Genomic DNA, 17,060 nt, shown 5'->3' with positions numbered 1-17,060 from the left:
TAACTTAATATCACTTCTGGCAAGAAATTGTGACTATTATGGATAGCAGAATGAAAGTACATTGTTATGGAGAAGGCATCATCGACCATTTCACCACATGTTTGTTTGTTTAAGGTGGATGACAGGGAGGAAGAGCAGAATATATTTTCAATGGTATTCACTCTCACCTAGTGAGTGTTCTCAATTCTTACTTTCATTACTCTGAATTGGTAGCCATTTTTTCATATTTTTTTCCAAACTACATTATATTCACATACTACTTGTACTTTTACACTCAAGTACAACTTTAATGTTTCACCTGTATATCTTGTAAATAAGTTATTGTAAGATAAATATATTGCAAAATGCCCAGCTGCAGTGAGATAGCTTGCCAGAAAGTGGCAGGGAAAGGCAGGGTTGCCAGATTTGGTGACAAAATTGGCAGTATGCCATAGATGAAGTTAGAATATTTTAGAATGCATTCTTAGTGGTTTTACTGAGAATAGTTTCGAAGGTAGGTTAAAGCTATATATAACTTGCCTCTACGAATAGAGCAGTAGTATCTTGAGTCCAGAGATTAGCTTGAGAGAGATTAATTGACTTTGAGTGCTTTGCTGTGCACTGTACTAGCTTTGCCATGAAGCTGTGTTCATCATTATAGTCTGAAGGCTCTGTTGCTGATTATTTCAGGGTGTTTATCATAGATTTTTTATGATTGTAAACATGTCTTTAGAACTCTCTTGTGTAATACTGGTGAATAAATAATATTACGATTCATTACCAAGTGTTATCATCAATTACTCCAAATCTGCGAACCTGTAGAACATAACAATATGTATATATATATATATGTGTGTGTGTGTGTGTGTGTGTAATAAAAACAAACTCAGAAGTAATGATCAGTAGGAATTTTGATGGCGTAGAAGTGTTGATCCATAATGAATAGGAAGTTGGAGGCGAGGGCAGATTAAATCTTTTTATTATTTCAGTAAACATGTTGCGGCCACAGACAAGCTTGCACATTAATTGTGCCTATTCCAAAAAGCATACATTTTAGATAAACTTTCAGTCAGAAAGAAGGTGCAGACAGATGGCAGTCAAGCTAGGCAAAAGCATAGAAAGCAAGTGCATTATGTTCAGAGTGAAATCTTAATTTAGATTTAATTAGTTTTGGTTCTCAATGCATTTTGATTGGATAGTTAGTATTGCTGTAAAATTACTATTGGCTCTTAAAAATTACTATTTTTATATAGAGTTTTAGTTCCATTTACATCATCAGAACTGCATAAGAATCGTATGACATAGATTAGTCTAGTAACACATCCAACTAAAGTACTATGGTTTACCGTAAACCTTCATCGGTTTGCCTTCCACCACACTTTAAATCATGTAATCCGACTAAACAAAAGTTAGCTTCATTTTATTCCTATGTTTTCCGTGCTCTTCAAGTTTGCTCCTCCAAACTAGCCCTTGATGGAGAACTAAATTATTTAAAAGCAATAGCTATTGACAGGGGCTTTCCACCCAACATTATTAATCAAGCAGTTAAAAAATTTTCATCTCAACACACTAAAAGGCACACTCTTATTTTAGGAGATTATAAAAATTCTGTTGTCATTCTCTTCTTTCCATCAATTAGCTATAAAGTTGCACATATTTTGCAGAAATTTAACTTTCGGGTTGTTTATTCTCCCATCAATAAAATTCCGAGTTCTATACTCAAGGACCCCATTCCGGATATGAATTCCTGGGGTATTTATAGGATTCCTTGCCAGTGTGGTTTAATTTACATTGGCCAAACTAAGAGAGCCTTAAAATTTCGCGTCAAGGAACATGAGGCATATGTTAGAAAAAAGGAAACACAGAAGTCTTCTGTTGCTCAACATTTTTGATCCGAAAACCACACTTTCAGTTTTTCTGCTGCCAAAATTATTCAAAAAACATCTTCCATTGGAGAACTGGATTTTCTAGAGGCATTTCACATTCATAAAAATCTTTCTGTTCTAGTTAACGATCCTAATTCCAATCCAAATTTGCATTCGGCCTTTAAAAAAATTATGTTTTAGCTCTGGTTTCACCAACAGATGGTGCCACTTGCTTATTCTTGTCCAGGCTTTCTTATCTTATCTAATCATTATTTCCTATCTGGTTGATTTGCGGTTTTGCAGCTGAAGATGGTGGTTCGGTAAAACTATCGAAACTAGTCCTGTGAAAATTTTGTAAATATAACGCTGATTTTTGTTGTTTGACTTCTGACTTAGCCAAATTAAGTTGTAAAAATATTTTGTTACATACTTGAGTAAAGTGTTCCCCGACACACTCACTTTCATACATGTTAATTCAAAACTATTTTTATAAATACAATAAACGGAAGCTAATCTTTGCTATATTTATGAAATAGGACTCAAAGTAATCGTAATGAACAGGAGAAACATAATAAACAATGCATTATTTGCAAAATTAATGAAATGTAAGTTGAAAAATTGAAATGTATATAGAAAAGGTACAAGGAAATGTACAAAGTTAAATGTGCATAATATACAATAAGGCCAGAATATGAATTAATTAACTTATGTTCTTTCTAGTGAGATGACGGTGATGTGTGCGTATCTGTTTTGTTACTCAGAATAAGTGTGGTAGGCTATGCTATCGGATATGCAGGGAGTGGCAGTGGAGATCCTTTGAATTATTACTGTCGATGAACCTTTGAGAAGCTATTTTTGGTATATGGAAGGAAAGTGGCTGCGGAGCTCTTTTGCGAGTCCAAAGGCATATGTTAAAATTTTGATATTATACTGACTAGTGAATGGAAATTAATTAATATTTGGCTAATTGTCATGGCATATCAAAGAAGAAAGAGGAATTTTCACTGCGAGCGAGCTATTTAACAGACTCAGAGTATGAAATAGGCTCATTTTTTTAGTAATAGCAAAAGGGATAAGAAAGCCAGAAAACAACGATTTTTTACATTATATACAATTATTTCTGTAATTACACTATGTACAAATCCTTCAACTGATAGTCATCCATCTTATCCTGCCTTTTCAGGTTTAGGAACAAATCTTCATATCCCTTTCAGTTAAATGATTTATAGAGACTTGCTCTTTTAAGACAATTATTAATAAAGCAATTAGGTACTAGATTATTTTTGAGAATTTTAATGTTTGTTTCAGTAATTGAGCTTCTGTTGTGATGTATCTTCACATTTAAATTATGCCAGGCATATTCTAGTGACCAGGTATATACACCTACAGAGTGTTTCTACTTTAAATATAATTGAAGATTATTCCTTCAAAAAATCAAAAAGTTTCTAATATTGTAATTCTAGCTAATCGTCACACATTTTACTGAAAAGTTACCAGCATATGTTTTTAAATAAATGTTTGACTGTTTCTTAACTTGAATGAAAATATTTGTAAATAAAATCACAGACCTTAATTCTGACATTATCTTTTTAAATACAGGTGCAAAAACTTCATGCTAATTTTTCTTCTTTCCCATAGGGCTTTTGTACAATGCAGTTTAATTTGAGAAAAGGGAAATATGTAGTAATTCCTGTGCTTTTAAAGTGGGATAAAGTCAAAAGTACAACTTCTAGTGAAAGTTTAGATTTTGAATCTTTGTTGAATATTGATGAAAAGAAACAAGCTGCATTAACACCTGATTGTGAAAGAGCATTAAAAGAAATATATGATTTGATTGATCTTGATGGAAATGGTCTTCTTAGTCAAACTGAATTTGACTTATTCATTCAGCATACATCTGGAGAAACTGCTGCTGATGAGTGGTCTACAATTGAAGGTAAAGACATTTATTATCCACAAGAAATATATTTCATAATTTGGATGTAATTTTGATTGTTGCTTATCACAACAGTTCTGAACTTTTCATTAATCATTGCTTCCTTAACATATTTACTATTATACAGGAAACTAGTAATTTTACAGCAATTTTACTGAGATGTAATGAAATATAATATTTTATATACATTTAATGAAAACATTCACGAGTGTTAATGCCAGAAAACAATAATGGTAATTATTTACTTTATCATTAATATCGATTAAATTTTCTGAAATTTATTTATCAAATTTATAACTATATATTATTTCTCTATTAAAAACCCCTTTGCACCTATATTTTCAATGCAAAAAAAGATATAAAGTATTATCATTTAAAAATGCTGCTGTATAGGTCTCTGATGGATATTAATTAAACTGAATAAAACTTAGTTGTTTAATAACTAGTTATTCAAAAATTAAATGTCTATAGAAAACATTAGCATTCACAATAGCCTAATTTCTGATAAATTGATAGAGCTCTTTGTGTGCAGCAGTGGTTCTCAACCTGTTTTATGGTATGCACCGTTCACCATCGCTGATAAAAGTTTATTTGCATTTACATACAAGAAAAAGTTAATTGTACCATGCTGGGTTTTCTGAAAATTGATATTTTGTTTATAATATCTGAAACTGAGCACTGATTACATGGCTTAAGCAAGGGCAGATTATTAGACTTCTATTATGTGCATTTATGTATGTACATATACACACAGTAAACATATAGAGAAAGATTATGCACTGTAGGATTTTAGTTTTTAATTACTGTTACATTTAAAAAATTTATTTAGATCATGAACATTGAGTTGTTTTGCACTTACTGCCAGATAAATAGATAGTGCTCTTAGTCAGGGCTTTTCTCACATTTTTATTAAAATTTGATTTCAAGCATTGACTCTCTGTATATATCTAGCAATTTATATTCACATTTGTTTGAACTCCTTTAGATAATTTTAAAATGGAAGATGGGCAGCTAACATTTGAAGGTTTCTTGGAATTGTACACAATGGTTATTCAAACTGATCCTGCTGATGTAAAAAATATGTTTGAACAAATGGGAATGAATGAGTCTTTGGAACTTGCAAATGTAAGTATATATTGGTATTTTACACTCATGTCCATAAATTAAGGATAATTCCGAGTCACGCAGAAATCGAAATCTAAAATAAATATATCACCTGTAAAATCACCACACACATCTTCAAGAATCATATGCAAATTTCAGGAAGTAACCAGATGACACCGATGGTACGTCACAACGACGAGAGTGTAAGAGAGTGATATATAAGGAATACAGGCAAAGAAGTAAAATTGTTCGCAGGTACTTTATAAGCATTTCAGTGCAATAACCAAATAGTTATGACACAAAGGACGCATTCGGATGATTTTTTTAAGTGGTAGAATTATCGGCCGTCTGGAATATGGGCGTACCCAACTAGAAGTATCAGACAAACTTGGAATTGCCCAGAGTGTCATCTCCAGGCTTTGACAACGATTCCAAGATGATGGTAATGTGAGTAGACGTTACAGCACAAGTCGCCCCAGAGTTACAACGCCGAATGAGGACCGGTATTTGGCAGTTACTGCCAAAAGAAACAGGTGGGGCACAGCCTCAGACCTGTCTCCTCAGCTCTCTTCAGCCACTGGTACGGCAATTTCAAGGCAGACCGTGTACAGACGCTTAGGACAGATTGGTCTATATGCTCGTAGACCTGTCAGATGCGTTCCACTTACTGCAACTCGCTGTCGCCTGCAGTTAGCCTGGAGTAGACAGCATGCATTGTGGACACCTCAACAGTGGGCTTGTGCGATGTTTTCCGACGAGTCCAGGTTTAGCTTGCCATCTAATTCTCACCGGACTTTCATATGGAGAGCTCCAGGTACCCGTTACCACCAAGAAAATATCATTGAACGACACTGTTACGGTGGTGCAGGAGTGCTCGTTTGGGGTGGAATTATTCTGGGTTCCAGAACTGAGCTGCATGTTCAAATTGGAACCATGACAAGCCAAATCTATTGGGACGTCATTCTGGAACAACATGTATGTTTGTTTCAGGGCGCCATGGGCGCACAATTTTTGTTTATGGATGACAACGCCCATCCTCACCATGCAAATATTGTAAGCGAATGCCTTCAATCGGAGGATATCACCGGTATGGACTGGCCAGCATTCTCATCGGACTTGAATCCAAAAGAGCACGTGTGGGACGTGCTTGGCCGACGAGTTGCAGCCCATTAACCTGCTCCTACATGTCTACTGGAACTTCGGAGAGCATTGCTTTTTGACTAGTGTAATGTCCCCCAAGATCAGATCGATAATTTGATACTCAGCATGCCTAGGCGTTGTACAGACTGTATTGCATCGTCTGGGAGACATACAATGTATTAACAATCATACCAACCATGTAATATTGTTTTTTTTTTTTTTTTTTTTTTTTAATTTGCTCCAGGGAGAAAAAATTGCTAATTTTTTTTATAATGTCAAACATATAGCATCTTTTTTTTGCTCTTTACCTTTTGTTTAATAAATAAGCTTTACAAATAAGTCAAATTTGTTTTGCTTCTAACTCTTCCTTTGCCTGATTTTGCATTATCCTTAATTTATGGACATGAGTGTAAAGTAAAAATCTAAATGAAATATAGAAATGGTTTTAAAATTAAATAAAAATGTAGTCTTAATATGGCAGATTTTGAATGAAATTTTGTGGATTTTCAAGGACTATTAGATACAGTTTTCTCCTCTTAAGGAACATTTTTTAAAAAAATTATGAAACAAAACTGAGGTTACTTTTGGCTAATTTAAAATTTTGCATTAACATGTTTCTCTCCCAGTTTGGCAGGGATACTATTCAAGTATTCATGATTGTGAAAATTTTGTAATTAATATATTTACAAATGGTGAATCTTCCAGAGGCTAGCTGATGATCCTGTTTTTGGTACTTTGTGGTCCTTGTTTGCCTCTGCCAACATCAGTTAACAAAAAACTTTAGGACATCAGAAGAGCCTTTTATTACTGCCACTCTGGGATTTTTAATGGAAAACATTTAGAGGCTGCTTAATTATTCAGGCTCAGTATCTCAGGAGTTAGTAATCGCATAGAAATAGTAATTATGCTGGTCTGGAAGCTGATGTGATGAAAATTTTTGAAAAATCGATGAAATTGCTCAATTGACACAATATTTAGCACTTTTCCTCAATGAAAAATTTGGTTTGTTATTTTTTTTAATCCCAGGTTTGAATATAAATATAGCAGCAAGTAATTAATGATGTTGCTATATTGCGAGTGTTCACATCTCAACAGTGATAGCCTGTATTTAGGAATGACTTTGTGAATACAGTTTCAGTATTTATTACTTGTGCAGTCAAAAGTCTTTAATCCGGATGTCCATAATCCGGAATGATCTATAATTCGGACTTCGAAGCTACAAACTTTCTGCGCATGCGTAAACGCATAATACGTTTACGCATGCGCGTTGAATGTATAATGGATGGTATAAGCTAAGCTAAAATTATCTAATTATCTATTTCAGTTTATGTTGCAGATTGCGTTGTTCTTTAATCTTTGAATTAGATCCGGCTTATTATTTTTTGCAGACTGTTAGAGCAATTTTATAAAAAGTAAGCTTGAACTTTCGATTATGTCAAAAAGAGTTTCCAATACTGGAGCTGCCAAAGGATCTACAAAGTGAAAGCATGTTTCGATGTCCATTAAACAAAAAGTGGAATTGCTGCAAAAAATGGATAAAGGCATGAAGAAAGTGACAGAGAGGTGATTTGTTTCTCTAACCATTCCGAAATCTGTTTATCAATTTCACGCTGCTCTGCGGGGACGGGGGGAAACGTCGCGGCGCACAATGAACTGGAAGTTCATCTGTCAGCACTATCCTTATCTTCAGGGCAGATGTTTTTATTTTATTCGGCTTATAATTCCTCACTAAATGTCGTGTTTCATCTCAATGTACTCCAATATAATTTAAATCAATTTCCTCGTCATTATAAATATTACGAACAATACACATCAAATAGTTTTCTGGTTGCAATTTCCTAATTTCGACTATGCATAATGTATGCTTTACGCATGCATGCATTGAAAGAAATATTTAATAAAGTAAACAAATAAATATTAAGCTTTTTTTTTGTAAATTTTGATACCCTTTAGATCATAATTTCTCTTTGTTTCATAAATTATGGTTTCATGTTTTTAATTTTATAATTTCTGCATGTCATCTTACCAGATTTAAACTGATGATCTATAATCTGGAAAAACTGATGACCCGGAATCGCCGAAGTCCCGAGTCCAGATTAAAACTTTTGACTGTATTTACTTTGTATAACAATGCATAACTAAGGTGAACTGAAGCGGTTCAGCGATTTATGCCATCTGTGATATACTCAATGCATTGCACTTTGTATATATGTACAACCTAGTGCTTGTACTTTGCATTGCTCTTTATAGTAGAAGTTGTCACAACGTTAGAAAATTTCTTGTTAATTTGCTTCTTGGCATAAGAATACTACCAAACTTTTCATATATTTGTAACCACCATGTATGTATTATAACTTCAGTCCATTATTTTTTCAATGTACATTTTCTATCAATAATTGTGGTCTCAGTTGTGGCATGACTGTTCTCAGTTGTGACTGTTTTCACTTGCAGCATACTTTCTTATTAATATCATGTATTGCTAATATTCCTGATAATTTTCCATATATTTTAGGCAAAACTTATGTTTTTAAAACACTGCACTCTGTTGACAGTATTCAGGATAATTTTCATGCAGAGATAGGTTTTACGTTATAGTTATTCATGACAGTAGTGTATACTGTTATTTTTTCTTTAACTAGAATAGCAAAACGTACAGTATACTTATACTGCAGTTTTAGTCTGCCTTTTTTAAAGCACTGCATTAAATTTACCACCATGTATGTTTTGTAATTTTTATTTTTTTACTATATTTATTCATGTTTATATATATCTATGTTCGCCTAATTGCAAATGTAACTTACAAATATAATATTGCCTTCTATTAATTATCTCATTTACTGCATATACAGGATGTTTCATAGATCATAGGACAAACTTGGAAGGGTGGTGGAGCATACTAAAACATGCATTTTTTTGCATAGGAATGTAGGGTCTAAAGTGACGGGTTAAGGTAGGAATGAAAGAAAAAAAAAAAAAAGAAAGAAAGAAAGAAAGACACGAAAGGAAAATGTGTTTATGTGCAAAATCAATGCAAAGTGCTTCTTTGCGGAGCAATACAGTATTCATAATAAATGTTCAAAAAAAGGAACACTAACAGTAATAGAAACTACAGCTGTGACTGGCTGGCAATGCAGCGGTAAAGGGCGGTAGTGAGCCAGGCAAACCATGATCCGATGCATCAGAGGATCATTCGCAACTCTGATGTCGAGCGTGATAGGTGAGTTTACGTACAGGGAAAAAGCTGACATGCATCTCATATATAGTGCTGCTAATGGGAACGGCAGAGCAGTACTACGGTTGTACCAGGAACGGTTTATGCCGAAGCACATAATGTTCAAGAGGTTGCATCGGTCTCTGTGTGAAAACGGGTCATTTGAAGCCACCTCTGACACTAGGAGTGGAAGAAGTGCACAACAACCTCACATTGAAGAATCCATCTTGAACATTGCACATGAAGCACCTCAGGCAAGTACAAGAGCTATTGCTCGTAATCTGCAGCTGAGTCATTCCACCGTTTGGAGAGTATTGCATGAAAATGGTTTGCACCCATAGCATTTGCAGAGAGTCTGAGCCTTGCAAGAGACAGATACCCTCTTCAAGTTCATTTCTGTCATTGGTTCTTGTAGAAGTGTGCGGCGCAAGCGGATTTCCCATCAGATGTGCTATTTACGGACGAGGCAACTTTTTCACAGGACAGCATCTTCAATAGCCACAACATGCACATGTGGGCAATTCATATTCCTAACGGCATGCGTCCACATGCATTCCAAACCTGCTTCTCGGTGAATGTGTGGGCGTGTATTGTTAACGACTACCTCATAAGTCCACCTCTTACCTGCACGTACAAATGGCTTATGTTATCACATTTTTTTTTGCAAGAGCTGCTACCGGAATTGCTGCAGGATGTTCCAGGTGTCGTTCATGTTCACATGTGGCTCCAGCATGATGATGCACCAGCTCATAACCACCATGCAGGTCCGCAATTACTTGGATGGGACATTTCTCATCCAAGTAATAGCCATGGTGGATCCGTTCGATGGCCACCCTGTTCACCATATTTATTCAGCTTGGATTTTTTTATGGGGGTCATCTGAAGTGCATCATTTACGAGACTCCCGTCGACTCACTGGAGGACCTCATTGCACGACTATCCATTGCGGCTGCAAGCGTGCACAAAATCCCTGTCGTTTTTCAAAATGTTCGTCAATCCCTTCTGCAATGTTACCAAGCATGTATTACTGCTGGTGGTCACAATTTTGAACATTTATTGTGAATACTGTATTGCTACAAAGAAGCACGTTGCGTTGATTTTGTACATAAACACATTTTCCTCTCATGTTTTTTTTCGTTCTTACCTTAACCCATCACTTTAGACCCTACATTTCTATAAAAAAAATGCATGTTTTAGTACCCTCTGACACCCCTCCAATTTTGTCCCATGATCTATGAAACACCCTGTATATGTATATATATAAATTTTGGGGGGATTTCAATTTGTATTCAAATACAAGTGCTCTTTATGAACATTTCCACATATGAATAAACCTGTTCTCAAAGAGTGAAATTGTTTGAAGTCAAAAAGAAAATAAATGCTATTAAAAATGTTTGGTGAAAAGATAGAAATTAAATATTTCTATTAATTATGGTACTATTAATTTCATATCAAGTCTGGATAAAAGAAACACTTTTTATTCCTGAAATAAAGGATCCAGTTTCCTTCGCTATGAATTTCCTGTTAAAAGTGCACATTATTATAGAAATTTCAGAATGCAATGCTTTATTTAAAAAGTTTAGTACACTTCATCTTTTTTCATTGAAAATATCATAATACATTTGAAATATTCCAAATTATTGGAAAATATAAGTGAATTTTGTGGCATTAAATATAATTTTAATATTGGCAATTATTTAAATGAAAATAATTGTGCAATATCTGAAACATTTTGTATGGCTTCTTAAATTCAATAAATTTTTCTTAACCATTTGAGACTACTAAAGGGACATATATGTCCCACTAAAAGTTTAAAAGTTACTGCTGGGTTAAAAAGTACTTTATCTCCTGAATGTTGGCTATCATCTTTCAATAGTTGAAAAATCAAGACGCTGGTGTGTTTGCACACAAATGAGTAGCCCAATATGTAATGTTGGGTTACACAAAGAATACTTTACCCTGTACCATAAGACATAAAATCTATTTCATATAATAAATTTTTCCAGAATAATAAGTTTGCTTATAATAAGTCGATCGCTACGTGTGGGACATATATATCCCACTATTAACTATGGCTTGGATATATGCCTATCTATATCATTTTGTTCACTTGGATAGAAAACAGGATAAATTAATTTTTTTAATTAAAAATTCATAGTCAAAGGTTAAATGTGTAAAATATTAACACTATGATATTTTTTGGTATTACTCAATTTTCACGGCTTTCACGATAAACCACCAAATTATATAAATCGCATGAAATCATAGTAGTCTTTTTCAGTTTAAACATTTATGTAAAAATGATACTTTCACTTTTGACTTGTATTTGCCAAATTTGATGAACCACATGATATCATAATAGTCTTTTTTTTCAATTGAAACATTTATGTAAAAAATTGTCCTTTCACTTTCGACTTCTATTTGCCAAATTTCATGAATAGCGTAATGTGGTAGTAGTCTTTTTTCAATTTAAATGCAAAAAAAAAAAATGTTTACTATTTTTAATTTACAGAGGAGTGAGGAAGATGCTATATTCATTTTCAAGGAAAGAGTTGTATTGGATTTTAACAAAAGTTCCCCATCACTGCAGATATCATCTGCACAAGCAGTTTGCATTGGAATGTTTAATCATATTTTTACAAATGATTTTTGACATTTGAAAGAAAGAGATTTGCTTTAGAACACTGCTTTAAAACTACAAAAATAGCTTACAAGTCTTTTCACTGTCAATCAAACCTTTGCCAAGCCGTCTATGTTTAGCTGTTTTAATCATTTGGCCACAAGCGAGACTTTCACAGTAGGGAAAATTACCTTCGAGAAGTTTGTGATAATCTTCTTCTATAATCAATCAACTAAGTGTTTAAGAAATTTGCATTAAGAGTATTGTAATTATTACAAACCAATGTTCATCTTTCTGTAAAATCCAGATTTTTTAACTTAAAATTTTCAATTAGTTGGTCCTTTCTCAAATTGCTTCAAAATTAATTTCTTTGCCTTCATTCTGTGATAAGTAAAATGAGACAGTCCCCATGCAGTGGAGATTATACCCCTCTAATGTCCTTTGTGAAATTTTGAAATAATTTGTTCTCCTATGACCTTTTGGGAGAAACAACATGCTTTGTTGCGATGACTCAAAAATGTATTTAAAGAAAAGTAAATCATTTTATAAATACAGTTTCCCCAAAAGGAAATAACATGAAAATGAGCTGTTTCCTATTTTCCATTTTTACTTCCTTGTACGAAGTAAAAAGGAAGTATTGTAATTGCGAAAAGTTTCAGGCAGCATATTTCAACGAAAATATCCATTTTGACCATCGTTAAATTGTATTTCGAATACAATTTAACGATGTTTTTGGTGATATCTGTACATAAGGACAGAATAAAAGACTCTTTTCTTCCAAAAAAATTATAAAACTGCTTTAAAATGAATTCTGAAGAGAATTTTTCGTGGTGTCTGTACGTACGTACGTATCTCGCATAACTCAAAAACAAGTAGCCTCAGAACTTTGAAATTTTGTATATAGGTCTCCTATAACATGTAGATGTGCACCTCTTATTTTGGTTGCGATCAGCCGCGCCAAACGTCTATAAATATATTTATATATACGTATATCCCCTCTGTTACCCGTCTCAGTTTCTTTACTCGTATATGTTTGTAAATTGTACATTTTTTGCTTTAAAAATGATTGAATTATGTTGTTTTTATCTTCCGGTTAAGGTTTTTATGCCTTTAGTAAATCTGTATGCAATATTTTTAGAATTATCAACAATTTTAAAGTTGTTTAAGTGCTGCTAAGCCTTTTTTTTTAATGGCGGCCATTGCTTGTTTACTTTTGAAACAGCAGACTAGTGGATTTATTGCCAATCTGAAAAAACTTAGCTTTGCTACAATAAAGATAACACCTTCATTTATTATTGCCAATTAAATCATGCTTAATCCTTTCTGGAATTTTTTCGAGGAAATAAGTATTTAAGATTTACTTCGTAATTTTTAATATAGATATTTTGAGTTTTTATGTATTTTTGCCTTCTTGCGAAGTGAGAACTGAATTAATTGAATGAGAAATATTCAATCGTCTTTGAAAAACTGTTTCTTTTTTGTTTTATTTGCTTAATTTCTTTTATACATCATTCTAGCTTTATTATAGTATTTGAATAGAACATGTGGCAACGATTAGATAATTCTATTCTTTAAATGATATAAATTTTGTGCATTCTGAGTTATAATGTGAACGAAATATAATACTGTTAAGTGAATCTAGCGCCAGAGTGTCGCCATGGTAAACAAATACTAGAGTGAATTTTAAAGAATGCATTTATTCTATTGTGGTGTATGCGCTGTCGGCAAAGTAGATTTAATTCAATGCAATAAGTTTAAATGAAATGCAAGAAAAAATGCGTATAATTTAATATTCTGTAAAAGGAAGTCATGTGGTGTACACATCAGATTTTTATTATACGGTTTAAAGCATTTAACCCTTTGAGGGGCACATTGAAAGTTTTTCAGCCTTTAATGAATTTTATTGATAACTAGTACCTTTGATCTTCCTAAATGTGAAATGTATTAAAAGAAAAGGGGGGAGGTCGCACACCTTGGAAGAGAGGTGAATGGTGGTTTAGGAGTGTGAAACCACTGCCCATGTAGAGCATGAAATCTGCAAACTTTTTAGCATTGATTTTTACAGCAAAATAATACATATAAGTATAATTAGTTATGATTTTTTGTCAAATATTAATAAAAATATAATTTCTGAAAATTAACTCTATAATCGAAAAATATAGTACAAATAATACTATTTATTCTGATCTTATTTCAGGAGGAAATTTCATATGATGTTATTTTAAATGTATAAATATAATAAGTAAATGCGAAAAATGTAAAATTTATAACTTTCTTTCTTCGTATTTTCAACAAAAATAGTATGTAGAAGTTATCTAAAATATATGTTGTTATTCACATATTCACACAGCTTTACAAATTATGAAATTTTTGAAAGCATGTGATGCCTTTCTGATAATTACATAATGGTACAAAGTATAAAAGGACACAGCTATCTTTAGAAAGAAAGGCTAAAAGAATAAAAAGTTTCAGCTCGGCTCAATCTTTTATTTATTTTTCTTTTTTGAAAGGAAAAGTATTACTGTTGCATAAATCTTAAGATATCTAATAATTTAGTTTATTCAAAATAGTGTCATAGTTTTATTTTCAAACAATGTTTTTGCTTTGATATAATAAGCATATATAATTAGTTCATCAAAAATTTGTTAAAGAGATAATTTGCATATTTTTCAAGTCCAATCAAGAATTTGAAGTCTGCAGTCTGTTGCTAAAATGGTAGATAACACACTTTAAAATGGTTAAAAAATATTTCCAAATCATTTTTAGTAATATTTTCATTTTTGAGTTGTTGAATATTTGAATAAATCTGTAAATAAAACAATTCTAAATCTGTATACAAAACAATTCAAGGTATAGACTAAAGAAAATGCAAGAAATGAGTTGTCATGTATAATTGATTAAAATTTCAGATTGTTATTTTATATTAAATAATAAGCATTTTAAAAATCCTCGTAGAGTAATTTGTTTCTTATCAAACCCTAATGGTTTTAAATAATAACCATTTTAAAAATCCTCTTAGAGTAATTTGTTTCTTATCAAACCCTAATGGCTCTTCTCAACCACCCCCCTCCTCAAGATAATAGTTTAGTGACCTTTAATTTACATAGCATGTTTATAAAGTTAAAGCCGTTTTGTTGTATACACTAATACATGTGACGCAGGCAGCAACAAGTGCTTGTGTCGTGTCCCGCCATCCCTTGGAAACAACTGTGCTCAGTTGCAGCTGTGTAGGTAACCTGTACGGTCTGTTCTGTATCTTTAAAATGTTCAAGTTTATCGAATCGCCCACCCCATTCAAGGTACAACCAGTGATAAGTTTTTTGTCAGCAAGAAACCTGTCTACTGCAGACAATCACTGGCAGATTTGTGCAGTTTACGGAGCTATTGCCATAAGTGAAGGCAAAGTGCCTAAGTGGGTCAGAGACTTCAAATGAGTCCTATTCCAGTTGCCCATCACAGACATTATGGCGGCTTCAGTTGAAATGAAAATTCTTGAGAACAGATGCTTCACCATAACCAATCTTTCAAGTGAATTTCCTGAAGTGCCTAGTCTAGAATGTGAAAATGGCAGTGACCTCTTGGTTATTGGAGCAGGTGAGAAGTTTCTATAAAGATGGTATTCAGAATCTAGTTCTAAGGTATGATAAGTGTTTAAATAAACTTGGTAACTATGGCAACCTGGCAAAATGAAGAAATGTATGTAGAATCTGAAAATAAATTTGGTTTTTGAAAATTTTCTTTTGTTTGGTTTTTATTTTCAAATGGCCCTTACCTAAAAAACACCTCTTGTAAAATGCAGCATATAGGCCGACACCACTCAAGCTTCATTGCAATATTATATCCACATTGAAAGGGGGTAACACAATTAAGCAAGATCTCTTTAATTTACTCAATTGGAGCTAAATAGACAACCAATTGTAACAAAATGAACAATGAATAATCAGAGATTACTTTGAAGATTGCATGATAAAAGCCTGCACAATGAATGCCCACTTAGAAAATGACCAAAAAATAAAATTAGGACTTCCTAAAAGTACTATTAAATGTATGGTTTCAGGTTACAATGAGGTCGAATTATATAAAAAGTAAAATAGTTAAAATTTAACTAAATTATTTGAAACTTTGATAATTATATTATATTAAATTCATTATATACAGTCAAGTCTTTAATCCGGACTCGTCGGGACTTCGGCGATTCCGGATTATAGATCATCGGTTTAAATCTGGTAAGATGGCATGCAGAATTTATAAAATTAAAAATATGAAATCGTAATTTATGAAATAAAGAGCAATTATCATCTGAAGGATATCCAAATTTACAAAAAAAAAAAAAAAAAAAAAAAGCTTTATATTTGTTTACTTTATTAAACATTTCTTTCAACTCACGCATGCGTAAAGCATACATTACGCATAGTCGAAATTAGGAAATTGCAACCAGAAAACTATTTGATGTGTATTATTCGTAATATTTATAATGACGAGGAATTTGATTTAAATCATATCAAAGATGGAGTACATCGAGATGAAATACTACATTTAGTAAGGAATTATAAGCCGAATAAAATAAAAACATCTGCCCTGAAGATTAGGATAGTGCTGACAAATCAACTTCCAGTTCATTGCGCGCCGTGTCGTCCCCTCTCCCCGCAGAGCAGCGTGAAATTGATAATCAGATTTCGGAATGATTAGAGAATCAAAGGATATGCCTTTTATCCATTTTTTGCAGCAATTCCGCTTTTTGTTTGATGGACATCGAAACATGCTTTCGCTTTGTAGATCCTTTGGTAGCTCCAGAATCGGAAATTCTTTTTGACATAATCAAAAGTTCAAGCTTACTTTTATAAAATTGCTCTAACAGTCTGCAAAAAATACTAAGCCAGATACAATTAGAAGATTAAGGAACAATGCAATCTGCAACATTAACTGAAATAGATAATTAGATAATTTTAGCTTAGCTTATAACGTTCGTTACACATTAAATGCGCATGCGTAAATGTATTATGCGCGTGTGTAGATGCATATGCACATGCGTAAAGGTATTGTGCGCATGCATTAGCGCATGCGTAGAAAGTTTGTAGCTTTGATGTCCGGATTATAGATCATTCCGGATTATGGACGTCTGGATTAAAGACTTTTGACTGTACAAAATTTTCTGGAACTGTTAAATAATTTATAATGTAATAAAAATTATTTTCTGTAAATGAT

The 17,060-nt window shown here is 32.9% G+C and overlaps 1 protein-coding gene across 6 annotated transcripts in view; it reads left to right on the top strand.

The window, feature by feature from the left end:
- Positions 1 to 17,060, top strand: part of LOC118203485 (EF-hand calcium-binding domain-containing protein 7-like) — an 82,121-nt gene that overhangs the window by 53,166 nt on the left and 11,895 nt on the right. For 5 of the 6 annotated variants that reach the window (XR_015042988.1, XR_015042989.1, XM_085823473.1 and 2 more), the window contains exons 6-7: positions 3,483 to 3,780; positions 4,766 to 4,905. Coding sequence is in view for 4 of the 6 variants with exons in the window: in XM_085823473.1 (XP_085679599.1) it covers positions 3,483 to 3,780; positions 4,766 to 4,905 (438 nt within the window). In the remaining 2 variants the exon portion in view is untranslated. Of the gene's footprint in view, positions 1 to 3,482; positions 3,781 to 4,765; positions 4,906 to 11,747; positions 15,591 to 17,060 lie in introns of those variants that run through there. The other variant, XM_085823476.1, reaches the window with a different exon arrangement.

The sequence above is a fragment of the Stegodyphus dumicola genome, chromosome 9, assembly GCF_044657685.1.
Source record: "Stegodyphus dumicola isolate Sdum_Otavi_A_Nest chromosome 9, ASM4465768v1".
Classification (NCBI taxonomy): domain Eukaryota; kingdom Metazoa; phylum Arthropoda; class Arachnida; order Araneae; family Eresidae; genus Stegodyphus; species Stegodyphus dumicola.
This window is presented reverse-complemented; position numbering and strand designations above follow the sequence as displayed.